Source organism: Chiroxiphia lanceolata, chromosome 26 (assembly GCF_009829145.1).
Source record: "Chiroxiphia lanceolata isolate bChiLan1 chromosome 26, bChiLan1.pri, whole genome shotgun sequence".
In the NCBI taxonomy this organism is placed as follows: domain Eukaryota; kingdom Metazoa; phylum Chordata; class Aves; order Passeriformes; family Pipridae; genus Chiroxiphia; species Chiroxiphia lanceolata.
In genome coordinates this window covers 4,453,278-4,470,611 of record NC_045662.1, presented here as the reverse complement: position 1 = coordinate 4,470,611, position 17,334 = coordinate 4,453,278, and the positions used below count along the sequence as shown (strand labels likewise).

At 69.4% G+C, this 17,334-nt stretch overlaps 1 protein-coding gene across 1 annotated transcript; it reads left to right on the top strand.

Annotated features, from left to right (window-relative positions):
• Positions 1–9,097: 9,097 nt before the first annotated feature.
• THRA (thyroid hormone receptor alpha) lies at positions 9,098–16,150 on the top strand. The gene is given in 10 exon segments (XM_032711183.1): positions 9,098–9,245; positions 10,747–10,806; positions 12,478–12,578; positions 12,657–12,804; positions 13,168–13,373; positions 14,058–14,106; positions 14,109–14,203; positions 14,316–14,574; positions 15,792–15,951; positions 15,953–16,150. Coding segments are annotated over 9 exon segments (1,158 nt in total). The 5' UTR covers positions 9,098–9,245; positions 10,747–10,754; the 3' UTR covers positions 16,041–16,150.
• The last annotated feature ends 1,184 nt before the right edge of the window (positions 16,151–17,334 follow it).

Genomic DNA, 17,334 nt, shown 5'->3' with positions numbered 1-17,334 from the left:
GCCCTGGTGGGGTAGGGGGGCAGTGGGGGGTGCTTGGGGGGTCACAGCCCCCCGGGGCACTGGGGGGGCGGCCAGGGAGGGGGAAGGCGTCGAGGCCTCGGCGCCTTGGCAGGACGCCCCGGCACAGCTGCCTCCGGCCTGGGGCCGGGGGGGCCGGAAGGGGCCGGGGCTGTTCCCAGCGCCGGGGGCAGGCGGGGAGCGGGGGCCAGCACTGGGGGCTTCTCCTTCCCACGGGTCACTGGGGCAACCAGGCCCCCCAGTGCCAGGCCTTGCTGGGGGCACATGGCCGTCCCAGTGTTTGGCAGGGTGTGAAGGGTCTGATCCAGAGCCTGGGGACACCCTGGACCCCCCGGCTGTGGTGGGTGCTGCCCCATGGGGGTCTCCGGTGCTGTGGATGGAGGTGCCCGGTGTCACCCTCATCCTGGGGGTCTGGGGGGGCTGCACTGCTGGCTCAGGGCTATATTTAGTGTCTCTGCTGCAGAGCAGCGGGATGAATTTTAATGAGTGTGTTCCGGCCGAGCGCCTGCGCCCCAAGAACACCATGGCCCTTCTGTATCCCAAATCCGCCTGGATCAGGGTCTGCTGCAGGGCAGGGGGTCCCCACCCTGCTGAGGGGACACAGAGAGGTCTGAGCTGGCACTGGGGGCACCTCATGTGGTATGGGGGGGCTGGTGAAGAGTGTGAGAGTTGCCTGTCCCTGCTCCTGGGGTTCCGCAGGTGAACCCCAGCCCTGCCTCAGTGTCCCTGTCGGGGTGGGGGGTGCTGGACGGCCACGGGCGGGGGGATTTGGGGACACGGCGTGTTGCTGAGGTGGCCGAGCCCTGTGGGCCGGGGCAGGCAGGCTCAGCCACAGCCTTATCGCAGGCAGACGGTGTCGGGGGGCCGCGGCCGCGCCGTGTTTGCCGAGGATAAAGTGTACGGAACAGGCAGGGAGGGACGGGGGGGCCGTCACGCTGCCACTGCCCTGCCACACTGGGACTTCCAGCCATGGGGACGGGGGCCCAGGGTGACACAGGGACTAGGGGACCCACGAGGGCTACAGGAACTGCGGGGCTGGGGGGGGGACCAGGGGCAGCAGGGGTCCAGAGGGCCCAGGGGGGCTGTGGGGACACCCACCAGCAGCCCAGGGTGTCACTCTGCCCCGTGGCCTGGGACCCTCATCTTCTGGGGACCCTCATTGCCTGGGGACCACCATCCTCGAGGACCACCATCCCCTGGGGACCTCTGTCCCCCAGATGGCATTGTCCCCTTGGTGACCCCATTCTGAGCACCATTCCCTGAGAGCTGCTGTGCTCAGGGATCCCCCTCCCCTGGGTGCTGCCTGAGCACCCCGAGTATCCCCATCCCCTAGGGCCCCCCCCACGGAAATCTTCATCCCTTGAGGACCCTCACGCTCCTGAAAGCCTTCATCCCCAGGGGCCCCCCATCCCCCTCATTCCCTGGGTGCCACCGCACCGCCTGTGCAGCCCAGGGAGGGGGTACCCACGGGGTTGGAGGGGGGGAGGCGGCCAGGCCGAGCCCCCGAGGGTCCCAGGGTTGAGCTGCGGGCGTTGGGCTGGGGGGGGGACCGGCAGCAGCGCTTTAAGCCCGGGCATGACGGGACGTGTAGTCCGGGGGGAAAAGGGGGGCTGGGAGCAGGGACTGCTGGGAAGGGGGTGGGTGGGACGAGCGGGTCGGGGGGCTCCGTTGGGGGGACCCCCAGCGCCCTCTCCTGTGAGCCCCCGGGCTCCCGGTGCACGCCACCCCCAGCACCACGGCGGGGTCCGTCCGCGTTCCCACAGCGGGGTCTAGCCCCCCAGATCCCCCGGGGGGCGCAGGGGCAGGGCCCCCCGACGTGCTGGTGTCCCGCGGGGCCGGATCCTGCCCGGGGCGGTGCAGGGCCGAGTGGGATCCCCGTATCCGGTGTGTGCCGTCCCGCGGGGCCGGTCTGGGCACCCCAGGGTGCGGAGCAGCCCCCCGCCTCGTGGGCACCGTTCCCACCCCCCGTGGGCACCGTCCCAGCTCCCCATGAGCATCATCTCCACCCCATCGCCACTCCCCGTGGGCATCGTCCCCAGCTCCCTCGGGTGCTGTCCCCAAACCCTGCGGGCAGCGTCCCCGGTCCCCATTGTCACTGTCACAACATGCCCGTGGGTGCTGTCCCCCGCTCCCTGTGGGTGCTGTCCTCATCCCCCGTGCACACCCCGTTGTCACTGTCACAGCATTCCCGTGGGTGCTGTCCCCAGCCCCTGTGGACACCATCCCCACCCCGCCACGGGCATCATCCTGGGCCTCCGCGGGCACCGGCCCCCCTTGTACGACCCCCCTTGGGTACAGCCCCCACACTCTGTGGTCACCATTCCCCATCCCCGTTGTCACTGTCACGACATCCCCGTGGGCACCGTCCCAAACTCCTGTGGTCACCACCTTCACCCAACCACGGGCACCATCCCCGGGGCCCTGTGGGCACCGTCCCCAGCTCCCCGTGGGTGCCGTCCCCAACCCCCGTGGGCACAGCTCCCAGCCCCCCCTATGTACAGCCCCCACCCTTGTGCTCCGTCCCCGTTGTCACTGTCGCCACATCCCCGCGGGCACCGCCAGGGCTCCCATCACGCACTCGGCCACGGGCACCGTCCCCACCCCGTGCTCCCCGTGCCCGGCGCACCCAATCCCGGGGGTGAGGGGGGACCACCCTCCCGCGGTCCCCGCCGCTCCCCCGTGGGTCCCCACGCGGGGCCGGGCGCGGCGGGTGCAGGGAGCGGCTGCGGCCGGCGGAGGGGGCTGCGGCCGCGGCGGAGCGGAGCGGGCGGGCGGCGGGGCCGGGGAGGGAGGAGCCAGCGCCGTTCGTCCGCCGCCGCCGCCGCCGCTGCGCCCCGCTCCGCTCCGCGCCCCGCACCGCCGCTCCGCGCCCCGCTCCGCGCCCCGCACCGCCGCCCCGCGCCCCGCACCGCCGCCCCCCAGGTACGGCCCGAGCGGCCCCGCCGCCCCCACCCCGGGCCCCGCCGCCTCCCCGGTTGTTTACCCGCCCCCCCCCGGCCGCCCCCCCCGGCTGAGCACGGGCGCAGTCGGCGCGTGGAATTGGGGAGGGTGAGGGGTGGTCGGGGCGGGGGCTCGGGGCCCGCGGGGGGCTCGGGGCCCGCGAACCGCGAGGAAAAAACACGGGGAAAGATTTTTTTTTTTCCTTGGAAAATCCGGGCGTTTGGCGTGGGGCGGGGGGGCCGCGTTCCCCCGTGGGGGCGGGGGGGGGACACCGCGCCCCCCCCCCCACCGCACCCGGGGCTGCTGCTGCATGCGGGGCACGGCGCTGCCCCCCGCCCGCCACGCCACGCCACGGGGGCAGCCCCCCCCGGCCGTGGCCCCCCGGCCCCGCGGCCCCCCCGTGGCCGTGGCGTGGCGGCGTGGCGGGGTCCGGGCCGCGGCGTGGCTCTGCGGGGACGGGCGCGGGGCCGCGCCGTGGGCAGGTCGCGGGGCCGGGCCGTGGGCAGGCCGTGGCCCTGTCGCGGCGGGGGGGGGGAACCGTGGACGGCCGGGCCGTGACGGCGCCGTGGGTGTCCGCGGGGGCTTTAGTGGACCCCGTGGCCGCCCCCCCGCAACCGCCCCGCAGGGCGGTGGGAATGCTGCGATTTCTTTTATTTTTAAAATTTTAAAATATTTTTTTTATTATTTTTTTCTGCACCGGGAGCGGAGCGCGGGGGGGCGGGGGGGGCGGTTCGGCCGCTCCCGGTTGGGGCGGGGGCAGCGGGGGGGCGTCCCCAGTGCGGCGGAGCGGGGGGGCCTCCAGCCCCGCACCCCGGGCTTTGCCCTGAGCGGGGCGCGGGGCGTGGCGGGGGCTCCCCTCCCCACTGCGCCCCGCGGTCCCGCGGGGTGTCCCCCACCCCAGCCCCAGGAGGGGCGGATCCTGCCCCCGGTCCCGGTGTCGCCGTCAGGGCGCGGGATGCGGTCCCGGCCGGGCTCCGGCGCGTCCCCTCCGTACGATGCGGGGAAACTGAGGAAGGGGCGGGCGTGCGCCACGGCCAAGGTCACCCCGGGACCGCGACCTTCAGCCGCGGAGCCGCCGTGACCCCCCCGCCAGGGACTGACACCGGCACCGGCACCGGGAGCGGCACCGGGAGGCCGGGCTGCGCCTTACCCCACCTGACCCCCGACGGCACCGGGGACCCCCGCGGCTCCGCCGGGGTGCGAGGGGGGGCTGGGCCGCCGTGGGGAGCGGGCAAGCCCCGGTGGAACCGGTTTGGGGGGGCTTCCCCGCCCGGGGTCTTGGCGCAGGGTGGGGGCGCGGTGCGTCCCCCCCCCCCGGCGGTGCCGTGCGGCTGCGTGTGCCCCCCGCAATGGTGCGGGCCCCTCCCCGCGGGCCGGCGGCGAGGGGTCCTCGCATGGGGTCCCTCCCGACTCCCCACTCGCCCGGCCGTGACCTTCGCGGGGCCGCCCCGCGGGCGGGGTCCGGAGGGGGGAGCGCGGGCCGTGCACGCCCGGGGTCCCGCACCCTACGCAGCGCGGGGGGGGGCTGCGGGCGCACCCCCAGACCCCTCCCAGGGGGCGGTGGCTGCAGGAAGCGGGACCCCCCCCTCCCGCTCCGCTCCACTCCGCGCGCGCATTCCCGGGGCAGCGGAGATCGGAGCGGCGGCGGGGCCGCCCCGGGGGTCCCATCCCGCGGCCCCCCGGCCCCACCGGACCCCGCGCAGCCGCCGGTGCGCGGGGGCGGGGCCGGACGCCTGGGTCCCCCTCCGGGCTGGGGGGAGTGAGGAGGAGGAGGAGGAGCGGGGGGATGCGGTGAAGGCAAGGCAGGCGCGGCTGTGCGCCCAGGGTCCCGCTCGGACTGGATGCAGTCGGGGGGCGCAGCGGGGCCGGGCTCCCCCAGGGTGGTGTCGTTCAGGGTGTCCCCGGTGCTGCAGACCCTCGGGCAGGGTCGGGTGGCTGAGGGGACACTGGGGACTGTCCCCCGTGTTCCCTTCTCGGCGGGGTCACGCACCCCTGGGCAGTCTTGGTGCCGTGTCCCAGTGCCCGTTCCCACGTCCCAGTGCCCGTTCCCGTGTCCCCACATCGGTGCCCACCCCGGGCACCGTGTGGCTGCCTCCCCCCTTCAAGCGGGGCCCCCGGGGGGGGACCCAAGGGCCCCCCCCACCCCGTCCTGGTGCACGTGAATCGGAGCCCCCAATTTAGAAACGTCCCATCCTGTGCCAAGGCTGAGAATAGCTCCCGGCGTCCCGGCACACCTCCTGGGGCTGGGGGCACCCTGCAGGGTTCAGGGCCTGCAGCCGCCCTGAGGCTGAGACCGGGCACACTCAGCACATGCCAGGAGCTCGGGGGTCCTGCTGGGTGACCCCTATGGCCTGGAGGAGCAGTGACACAGGGATGGGCCTTGTCCTGTGTGCTGGCACGGGGAGCACGGTGCTGGAGATGTGGCACCGTGGCTGTTCCTTTGCCAGGCAGCTCCGGTGGGAGGGGGAACCGAGGCACAGCCGGACACTCGGACACTGCAGGAAGGAGTGGCCGGTGTGGCCTGGGTTGGACGTAAAGTTACCGGCAGTCCCGTGGGGTTCGTGGGGGCTGCAGGGCAGGGTGGGGGTCATGGGGCAGGTTCCCGCGGTGGTGATGAAGGACCCGTCGGACACAGGGCACGTCGGAGGCACGAGGCCACAACCTGGGTGCCCCCTCAGTGTCAGAGCAGGTCACTGTCCCTGCAGCCACCAGCCCACACTCTTGTGGTGGATTCTGTGAGCCACCAAGCCACAGGGAGGACAGACCCAGCTCAGCCTTCCTATGCCACAGCATGACCCGGACCCTGCCTATGTGGGGAGAGGGCACTGTCCAAGGCCCTCAGGCCACAGCACAGGGTGGGCTGCCCTGATGTCAGGCCCGTGGCATCCCCCTCGCTGGGGCTGCCCAGCTGCTGCGCATGCCTGGGATTCCTGCAGCCTCCCGGCACTGCACGGCACAGCACAGCAGCACAGCTCGCTGTCCCCGCTGCCACACGTGCCCATGGCACCGGGCACCGCATGGCACCGGGGATGGTGTGCCCTGCACTGACACAGGTGCGGGGTGAGTGCTCAGCACTGAGAGCAGCGCGTGTGGCACCTGGCACGGACACACAGGGAACCGGCACGTGCCGGGTGCTGCCAGCCGTGCCATGGCAGGTGCCCTGTGCCTGGACATGCTCCACGGTGCTGTCCTGCCAGACAGTGCAGCCAGGGATCCTCGGGCAGGGGCAGAGCTGTGCCACCCTGGTGCCCACCCTGGTGCTGCCCGTGGCCACCGTGACACTGCCCCGGTGCCCGCCGTGACGCCGCAGTGCCCGCGGTGACACTGCCCCGGTGCCCGCGGTGACACTGCGGCCGTGGCCGGGCATCGCTGGCCGGTGGCTGCGGGTCTGCCCGCGGCGCCCTGCCCCCAGCCTGCGCTAATCACACTAATTGGCACCGTGGCTAAAGCGCTTAGGCCCTCACCTCCCTGACCCGGCTTGCAGCTGGGCGGGGGGGTGCTGGGACCCCCGGAGCCCATCTGTCCCGGGGGGCAGGGACACACTGGTGGCCCCCTGGGGTGGCCCCGGTGCCCAGCCCCTGCATCCAGCTGAAGGGAGGCAGCTGGTGCATTCGCAGAGGGGTGTCCCGTGGGGTGAGTTCCCCATTCTGAGCGTCCCCAGGGGTGGGGTCCACGGGGACCGGGGTGCTGGGTGCCCCCGGTGGGGTGAGGTGGCTCCCGCCGCTGGCCCAGCCCCGGACTTTGCCCCTGGGTTGTTTTCCGCTGCCTGCAACCACCCGACTCAGCAGAAACGCTCCCCTGGGCGTGAGGCTGGGCTGGAGGGGCACGGGGGGGCTCCCTCCGGCTGCCACCCCCTCCCACCCAGCACCTGGTCCTGCAGGTGGGACGCGCAGGTTGGGTGCCGGCGGCGCAGGGTGGGCTGAGACCTGACTGCGCTCATCACACGTGTCCTGCTGGAGGAGGAGGAGGAGGAGGAAGAGGAGGAGGAGTAGAGCCGCCTCTCCTGTCTGTCTGTCTGTCTGGGCCGCCCCAGCGCGCCCAGGATTCCTCGAGTGACAGTTCCTGGAGCGGCACCGCAGGCTCCACTGGGTGATCCCAGGGGTGTCAGGGGGCTGGTGGGGTCTCGCTGTGGCAGCGAACCCCAACTTTGCGCTGCAGCCCCCCGGCTTTAGCCCTGAGCCCCTCTCATTTGGGGCTGTCCCACCAGGCCACCCCAGTGGGGAAACTGAGGCAGGGGCAGCTGAGCCCACCCAGCTTTGGGGACACCCCAGATCCCACTCCATGGCAGTTTCACCGCGGTGTCGACGCCCCCCAGCCCCACACATGCACCGAGCGTGTCGGGGCTCTGCCCGTGCGCGGGGTCCCGGGGGAGGGGGGCGGTGGGCGGCGGGGGGGCCGGTGCCCGGGGGGCCGCGCAGCCCTGGATCCCTGCCAGTGCCTATACTTGGAAGTTCTCCGCGCGCCGTTCCATATGGAACAAACATTTGCTGCAGCCCCCGGCTCTATAGGTACCGCCGGTCTCAAACCCGGCCTGGGGCTGCGGAGAGGGGCGGCCAGCCCCAGCCATGAGCCCCCCAGAGGGAGAACGCACCCCGGGGGTGGTGGGTGCGCTGCCGTGCCTCAGTTTCCCCGCGGAGGGGTGCAGGAGACGCCCCCCCTCAGGGGGTCTGGGGGACCCCCGGTGCAAACCCCTCGTGCGCCGCAGCGGCGCGGGGTGCCCCGTGCACCCCCGGGTGCCGCATCCCTCGCCCCCCCATCCCTCGCTGCTCGGGGTGTCCCTGCCTCGGGGGGGGGGGCCGACCGGGGCGCCCCGTGGCGTGGGGGTGTCGTGGGGCCCCCAGCCCCGTCCGCTGCGTTTTAAATCCGCCGGAGGAATTTCTGCGGCGGCCAAGACAAACGTGACCTACTTTCTGCTGTCCCCGCGCGGAGCGGAGGAGCCCGGGGTGGGCACGGCGCCCGCGCGGCCCGGCCCCCCCGCCCCCCGCGGGCAGGGGGCCCCCCGCGCCGGCACGGGCAGTGAGGGGCCCCCCCCCGCCCACTGGAGTGCTGGGGGGTGTTGGAGGGGTGCTGGTTCCCATGGCGATTGTGGAGACGGAGGGGAACGAAGGGAAGGGGGGATCTGGGGGGTAGGGTGCCTCAGTTTCCCCCAAACACGGGGATCGGCGGGGGGCAGTGGGTGCCCCCCGGGTGCCCACGCCCTGACATCCCCATCCGCCGTGTCTTTGTACAGGAGAGCTCACAGAGGAGGGATTGCCTGGACCCCGGCACCCCACCCCGTAAGTCACCCCCTCCCAAGTCACCCCCCACTCCCAGCTTCGGGGTGTCCACACATTGGTGAATCTATCAGGGTCAGCCTGGCCCCAAGCACAGTGCTGGGGGCACTTCCCTGGCAGGTCCTGTGCACCCCCACCCGACGGGCTCTCCCTGCCTTTTGGGGGCCCCCCAGCCCGCCGCGTGCGGGTGGGATCAGCACCCCCTGCATCCCCGTGTGTGTTTGTGTCCTCCCCCAGGCTCTCAGCCTGCACACCTGGGGACACTCTCACACACCGTGCGTGTTTACAACACACCCGCTCTAACACAGCCTGCACCCCCCTGACGTGCTCCTGCACACCCTGCACGCCCCCTTAATGCTTCTCCCAGCCTTGCCCACACCCTGCCGTTCTCACACCCCTGTGCACTCTCTCACGCCTGTGCAACTCTCACAAACCTGAACGCTCTGCACGCCATTTATGCTACCAGCCTTGCACACCCATGGTTGTGTTTTCAGTCCCTGTGCAACTATCCCCACGGTGCAACTGGGCCCAGCCCGTGCTCTTGCACACATGCACGTCGCTCCATCCACGTGTCCTTGCACGTCCCTCGTGCTTCACGCAGGAAAGCCCTTGCTGCCCTTGCACACTCCACGCGTTCTTGCAGATCGTACCCAGCTTCCGACGCAGCAGGGGCTGCGCCCCCTACAAGGGCTCCTTTCTGTTCTCCCCGGCTTGCTCCTCATCCCGTCACTGAGGTCCCATTCTGACCACTACAGACCCCCCCCCCCCCAGGGGTCGGGGCTGACCCCCGTGTCCCGCAGGGTGCAGCCGGGATGCTCGCGTGGAGTGCTGAGCAATGAGGGGAACTGGGGATGAGAGCGGCGTAGCCCCGCCGTGGCCTCCCGCGTGCCCCCCGCCGTGGCCCCGCGTGGCGCCGGAGCCCCCCCGGTCGGTGCTGAGCGCTCCTTGATGGAATTGCGGTGAATGAACAGAAGCCCACACCCTGGACCCGCTGTCGGAGCCAGAGGACACCCGGTGAGCCCCAGCACGGGACATGCGTGGCACCGTGCCCGGCGTGTCCCCTTCTGTCCCCTGGGTGGACCTGGCCGTGCCCAGAGTGTCCTAGTGCTGTGTGTGTGCCCAAGTGTCCCCATGCCCGCTGCACCCTGTGCCCGGTGTGTCCCTGTGCCCGTGACCCCGTGCCTGGTGTGTCCCCATGTGTCCCTGCGTGGATGTGTCTGTGCCCTGGGTGGTCCCTTGCGTTCTCATGCCTTGTGTCACCACATGTCCCTGCATGGTCATGTGTATGTCCGTGCCCTTTGGTTGTCCCTGTGCCCTGGGTGTCCCTGTATTCCTGTGCCCGCTGTGTCCCCGTGCCCAGTGTCCCCGTGTTCGCCCTGCCCAGTGTGTCCCCATGGCGTCTCTGCATGGGCATGGATGTGTCTGTGCCCTGGGTGTCCTTTGTGGCTCCATGCCCCACTGTGACCCTTGTGTCACCGTGTCGTATGTCCTCACGTGTCCCTGCATGGTGGTGTATGTCTGTGCCCTGGGTGTCCTTGTGTCCACATGCCCCGTGTGTCCCTGTGCCCGCTGTGTCCCCTGTGCCCCTGCGTGGTCGTGTGTGTGTCCATGCCCTCTGTGTGCCCTGTTGCCCTGTGTGTCCCCGTGTCCACTGTGTCCTCATCCACTTCATGTGTCCCCACGTGTCTGTCCTTGGGTGTCCCTGTGTCCTGTGCATTCCCATACCCCGGGTACCCCCACCAGCCCTGTGCCCCCCATGTCCCCCTGCACCCCTCTTGTCCCCAGGTGTGTCCTGCCCGGGTGTGCCCGTGCCCCCTTGCCCGGTGTGTCCCCACGCCCACCGTCCACACTCGTGTCCCCCACTGGGCCTCTCCAAGCCCCCCCCTCCCCGCGGGGGCCCCTCGCCCCCACCCCCGCCCCCGGGCTATTTCGGGCCCCCGGGGGTGGCCCGGCCCGGGGTCACCTTGTACTGGATCCCAGGACCTCCCCCGCGCCCCCCCCGTCGGTGCCCACCCCCCCCTCCTTGGGCCCCCCCGCGGGGACGGGCGCGCGCGGACCCCCGGCGCGCCATTGGCTGAGCCCCCGATGACGTCATTTCCCCGCTCAGCAAAAGGACATTTTGTCTTTGACTGTGAATGAGCCCCTCCCCCACACCCGCCCCTCCCCCACTTCTTCCCCCGCCCTCCCCACCCCCCACCCTTTCCTTCCCTCCCCCACCCGCCACCCTTTCCCTTCCCCTCCCCCCCCCCATCCCGGTCCCAGGCTCCCCCCGGGCGCTGCCGTGTTCTGGGGGGGGGAGGGGTCTGTTCCGGGAGGGGGATCCCCAGGGCCCCCCCCCCATCCTGCACCCCACCTGTGACATCGCCCCGGTGGGACCCCCGGCGGGGGGTGCCCACCTCCCAGCAGGAAAGAGGGACGAGGCAGTTCGGGGGACTATGGGAGGTCTCGGGGCTGTGGAAGTTTGGGGGGCAGTGGGGGGTCATGGGCACCCTACCAGCCTGTCCCCCCCCCGCAGGTGGCTGGATGGGAAGCGCAAAAGAAAGAGCAGCCAATGTTTGTGAAGAGCAGCTGTCAGGTACAAGGACACCTGGGCACCCCATGGCCCGTGGGCACCCCCAGGTCACCCAGGCACCCCCAGGTCACCCAGGCACCCCACGTTCTCGCTGGGTTCCACAGGCACCCCATGTCCACCTGCATCCCGCAGACCCCATGTCCCTGGTGGGCACCCTGGGTTCCCCAAGTCCTGGCCAGGATCCCCTGAACACTCCATCCCCTGAACACATGGGCACCCTTGTCCCCTGGTGGGCACCCAGGGACCCTTGTGTCCCTGCCAGGCACCCCAGGGTCCCTTGAACACCACATGTCCCTGGGGTACACCCCAGGACCCGATGTCCTTGCCAGGCACCCCAGGGTCCCTTGGACACATCCCCAGGGTCCCACGGACACCCCTTGTCCCCTGCGGGCACCCCAGGAGCCCCATTTCCTTTCCCCACATCCCCAGTGGGCACCTGGGATCCCCAAGTCCCAGCCAGGCACCCCATGGATACCCCATGTCCCTGATGGGCACCCGAGGTCCCCGTGTCTCCCCAGGGTCCCCTGGACACCCCATATCCCTGCAGGGTCCCCGGGTCCCCGTCCCCCGCGTCCCCCTCGGCGCCCCTGGGTCGGGGCGGTGCCATCCGGTCGGCAGCGCCCTGGGGTGGCGATAAGGGGGGCCCCGCGGGCGCTGCCCCCCGCCCTGCCCCATTCCCCGGCGGGGGAGCGGCCGGCGCCGGCAGGACCCATGGGTGGGACGGGGGGGGGGCCAGGGGGGACCCGGGCGTCCGGCTCCCGCCCATCCCCTGCACCCGCCCCGCTCTGGGAGGGGGGGAACACCCGCGGACCCCCCCCATCCAGCACCCACAGAGCGCCAGGGTGGGCTCGTGGGGTCCCACACGCCGGGTTTAGGGGGGTCCCAGGTGGGTGCGGCGGTCCCGGGGGTGCCAGTGCCCACACCCACTCATCCTTTGCACCCCTCTGCCCCAGGGATCCCCTCATCCAGCACCACAGAGGACAGGGGTGGGCTCCCCGGGGGGGCACAGGGGTCCCGTTGCTGGAGAGCCCCCCCGGATGTCATGGGTGCTCCATGCCTCAGTTTCCCCGTGCGGACGGTGATGGGGGAGCTGGGGGAGGTGGGGGGCTGGTCCCCGGGCTGCCAGGCGGGGGGACCCTGGAATGGTGGGGACAGTGGGTCTTTGGCAGCAGGGGGATGGGGACCCCCCGCTGCCGGTCCCCAGCCGGATAATGGGATAATGGGGGCTTTATTGGTGCGGGGGGCTCAGACCCACCCCCACTCTGACACCCCCCCCAGCTTTAACCCTTCCTGTGCCAGGCTGAGGGGCAGCGTCAGGGCTTCAGTGGGTGCTGACGGAGGGGAAACTGAGGCACAAAGAGGGGGGAACCACTGGGGGTCCCTGGCAGGGGGTGTGCGGAGGGTCCCTGATGCGGGCATAGGGGGATCTCTGACTTGGGGTCCCCCATGGAATATCTGATGTGGGGGTCCCTGATACCAGGGTCCGTGGTACAGGGTGCTGTGGGGGTCCCTGACTTAGAGTGCCCTGGAGGTCCTGTCATGGGGGTCTCTGTCACGGAGCAAGCCTGGGGCCCCTGACTTGGGGTACTGTGTGGGTCCCTAGCTGGGGATCTCTGGCCTGGGGCACCGTGGGGGTTTCTGCCATGGGGGTCCCTGACCCGGGGGTCCCCACAGGGTACATCCCTAGTTACCTGGACAAAGATGAACAGTGTGTGGTGTGCGGGGACAAGGCCACCGGCTACCACTACCGCTGCATCACCTGCGAGGGCTGCAAGGTGAGCTGGGGCAGGGGGCTCAGGGGGACTCAGCAGGGCTCAGTGGCGCTCACCGTGTCACCCCCTGCACCCTCCCAGGGATTTTTCCGTCGGACCATCCAGAAGAACCTGCACCCCACCTACTCCTGCAAGTACGATGGGTGCTGCGTCATCGACAAGATCACCCGCAACCAGTGCCAGCTCTGCCGCTTCAAGAAGTGCATCTCCGTGGGCATGGCCATGGACTGTGAGTGGGGGGACACGGGGGGGCTTGGCTGGAGGGCTGGGTTGGGGTCCTGGCACCGTGGGGCATGTTGGGGTACCCAGAGCAGCCACAGGACCAGGTGTCGGGCACAGGACACCGTGATGCATCAGCGGGGTGGGATACACGTGGAGGGTTCGGCTGACTGAGGGGGTCCCAGCTGATGGTGGGGGGCTGCTGGGGGGGGGGTTGTGGTCCTGGTGCCGTGGGGTGGGTTGGGGTGCCTGGAGCACCGTCAGGAGCAGGCTGGGGTGTCACCGTGGGGTGCTGTGCTGCAGCCGTGGGATGTGTGTCTGGTGGGACTCCTGGCTGGTGGGGGCTCTCAGGTGATATCGGGGGTCCTGGCAGTGGTGCTGGATGACTCCAAGCGGGTAGCGAAGCGGAAGCTGATCGAGGAGAACCGGGAGCGGCGGCGGAAGGAGGAGATGATCAAGTCGCTGCAGCATCGCCCCAACCCCAGCGCCGAGGAGTGGGAGCTGATCCACGTGGTGACAGAAGCCCACCGCAGCACCAACGCCCAGGGCAGCCACTGGAAGCAGAAGCGGAAATTCCTGGTGAGGGGATGCAGCAAAGGGACCTTATCACCACCCCGACCCCCCAGCCGGGGTTTGCTGAGCACCCACACGCTCAGTGCACACGTGCAGCAGTGCTGGCAGTGCCAGGTTGGAATGTCACTGGTGTCCTTGGGCAGGTGGAGTTGGGGGGGGTTGGGATGTCACTCGGTGTCCTTGAGCTGGTCACCCCCAAAGAGTTCAGGGGTGAGCGGTGACCGAAGGGGACAGCTGTGCCCATGGGTGGCCCCAGCCCTGGCCCTGGCCCTGGCCCTGGCCCTGTCACGTAGCTCCCTCTCCTGGCTGCTGCACCCAGCCCTGCCACACGTGTTACCCAGTGACATGGGGGTCCTGAGGGGGGCACAGTGTCACACTGCACCCCCCAGGGTGGGGAAGCGGTCCCCCATGCCCCCCAACGCTGCTGTCCATCATGGGGGTCCCAATAATGTCACAGCCCCCAGTGCTGCCGTGGGGATCCTGGGGGGGGAACACATGGTCACACTGCACCACCATGTGCCACTGTCCACCATGGGGATCCCAGGGTGGACACGGTTACACCACAGCCCCCACTGTCCCTGTCTGTTTGTGGGGGTCTCAATGGGGGACACGGTCACACCGCACCCCCAACACCACCATGGGGGTCCTGGGGACACTCCACCCCCCCCAATGCCTCTGTGTCCCCCACAGCCCGAGGACATCGGCCAGTCCCCCATGGCCTCCATGCCCGACGGGGACAAGTCGACCTGGAGGCATTCAGCGAGTTTACAAAAATCATCACCCCGGCCATCACCCGCGTGGTCGACTTTGCCAAAAAACTGCCCATGTTTTCGGAGGTAACGGCGGGAGGGGGGGGGCCGGGAGGTTTTGGGGGGGGGACCAGAGCGGAACTGTCCAGGTCTGAGTCACACCAAACCCCCCCAAACTGCCGCCGTGCCCCCCCCCCAGCTGCCTTGCGAGGACCAGATCATCCTGCTCAAGGGGTGCTGCATGGAGATCATGTCGCTGCGGGCGGCCGTGCGCTACGACCCCGAGAGCGAGACGCTGACGCTGAGCGGGGAGATGGCGGTGAAGCGAGAGCAGCTCAAGAACGGCGGCCTCGGCGTCGTCTCCGATGCCATCTTCGACCTGGGCAAGTCCCTCTCTGCCTTCAACCTGGATGACACCGAGGTGGCCCTGCTCCAGGCCGTGCTGCTCATGTCCTCAGGTACCGGGTGGGCACGCTGGTGCCCGGGGAATCGGAGGGTGTGTTGGGTGGGCACCCCCCCTGCCCAGAGTCAGTATCCTGGGAGGTGTTGAGTGCCCATCTGTCCTGGGGGTGTGTTGGGTTGGCACTCCCGTGCCCAGAGTCCTCAGTATGCTGGGGGTGTGTCAGGTGAGCAGCCCGATGCCAGAGCTCCCCGAACATTTGGGGGGTGTGTTGGGTTGGCACCCTCATGCCCAGAGTCCTCAGTATCCTGGGGGTGTGTCAGGTGAGTAGCCTGATGCCAGAGCCCCCTTGACATTTTCAGGGTGTGTTGGGTGGGCACCACCATGCCCAGAGTCTCTCCTGGGGACGTGTTGGGTAGGCACCTCTGTGCCCAGAGCCTCCAGCATTTGGGGGTGCATTGAGTGGGCACCCTAATGCCCAGCATCTGCAGTATCTTATGGCTGTGTTGGGTGGGCACCCCTGTGCCCAGAGTCTGTGCTGGGGATGTGTTGGGTGGGCACCCTGATGCAAAGCCCCCCAGCATCTGCAGGGTGTGTTGGATGGGAAACTGTGCTCCCTTGGATTTAGGGGCAGATATGGGGTGGGCGCCCCAGTGCACCTAGGGAGCTTTGCCAGGAGGTCGTGGGGTAAGAACCCAGTCCAGAGCTCTGGGGAGCTGTGCCAGGCTGGAAGGGGTAGGGGGATACCCCAATTCCCAGTGCCCAGGAGCATGGGGTGGGCACTGTAATCTGTGGTGTTGAAACCTGGGCTGCAAAGTGTGGGCATGGGTTGAGCCCCTCGGTGCCCTGGGGACCCCTGCCAGGCTGATGCAGGTCTGTGGGGTGGGAACCCCAAAACCCAGGGGGTGTGTGGGCACTCAGCCCTGTAGGAGGGCAAATCTCCTTGGATGCCAGATTCTTATATGGACAGAGAGTGCCAAGTCAAAGGGGAGGGATTTAAACTAAAAAGAGGAGATTTAGATGAGATATTGGGAAGAAATTCCTCCCTGTGAGGGGGGTGAGGCCTTGGCACGGGATGCCCAGAGAAGCTGTGGCTGCCCCATTCCTGGAAATGTCCAAGGCCAGGTTGGACTGGGCTTGGAGCAACCTGGGATAGTGGGAGGTGTCCCTGCCCATAGCAGGGGGTGGGACTGGGTGGGCTTTAAGGTCCCTCCCACCCCAAGCCACGCTGTGATTCCACATGTTCCGTGGTGATCCCATGGTGATTCCCCGCAGACCGGACGGGGCTGATCTGCGTGGAGAAGATCGAGAAGTGCCAGGAGACGTACCTGCTGGCCTTCGAGCACTACATCAACTACCGCAAACACAACATTCCCCACTTCTGGCCCAAGCTGCTGATGAAGGTGACGGATCTGCGGATGATCGGCGCCTGCCACCCAGCGCTTCCTGCACATGAAGGTGGAGTGTCCCACCGAGCTCTTCCCACCCCTCTTCCTCGAGGTCTTCGAGGACCAGGAGGTGTAGGGCTGACACCTCCCCATCCCGGGTCCCCCCAACCCTGCTCTGGCCCCCCCCCCCCCCCAAATCTTTCTCGTCCCCCTGTAAGGACAAGGGGACGCTGCGCCCAGGGCGGGGGTCCCGCTGTGCCCCCCCATGGCCACCCTGCCCCCCCGCCCCAGGACTTGACGAATTTTGTTTGTTTGCACAGGGAAGGGCCCCGACGGTCGAGCGTTCCCTTTATTGTCCTTCTCTTCGTAGATTATTATTTTTTAAGCATTTATTTCCCTCCCTGAGAGGCTAAAATATTAAACTAACTGCACTTTGGAAGGAGGAGGAGGAGGAGGAGGAGGAGGAGGAGGAGGAGGAGGAAGAGCAGGGGAGGAGAGGAGGGGGCTCTGGGCTGCACAGGGAGAGGCTGCCCCGGCTGGGGGGGCCGTGGCCACATGCACTTTTGGCCGGGCAGCAATTTTGGGGGACTAGGGTGGGGGGCCAGGACCCCCCCCATAGCAGGGGCAGGGGCTGGGACCTTCATCCCTATAGTGGGGTGAGGGCCAGGACCCCCCAAAAAGCAGGGCGGGGGGCCAGGACCCACCCCCCTAATAGGGTGAGGGCCAGGACCCCTCCCATAGCAAGGTGGGGGCCAGGACCCCCCCATAGCAGGGCAGGGGGCACGGGGGGCACAGCGGCAGCGGGGGGACCCCAGCCCATCGGGGCGCAGGGCTGGTGGACCCCCCCAGCCCACTGGGTCTGCCCCGGCTGGGGTGACCCCCTTCCCCCGTGCCCTCCCCTTTATCCCCAGATTCGGGGCCAGATTCGGGGTTTTGGGGGTTCTCTGTCTTTTTTTTTTGGGCTGAGAGAAGACAATTTTGTGCCAAGCGCCGCGGACGGTGGGCGCTGCAGGACGCTGGGGAGGGGGGTCTGCCCCCCCCCCCAAACCCCCAACTTTTCCGTTGTCCTTTTTTTTTGTTGTTTTTCCCCTCGTCCTCGTGGGTTTTGTCGTGTCCGTCAGGAGTTTGCAAAGGCCCCGGAGGCGCCGGCGGGGGGGCAGAGGGTGCCCCCCCCCCCGGGACCCCCCACAGCACTACAGCCCCGGCCCCCCGGCAGCACCACTTCGGGGGGGCTGCACCCCCAACCGCCCCCCCTAATGCTCCTGGGGGGCCGGGCTGGGGGGGAGGGGGGGCCGGCAGGGGGGTCCCATGGGGGGTTTTGAGGGGGGGGGGGCACAGCTGCAACGGGAGCACCCGGGAATGGTTTTACCACCTTTTTTCCCCCCCCAAATTTAGGTTTGTGAATTTTTTCTTACCTCAGGCGGCGGCCG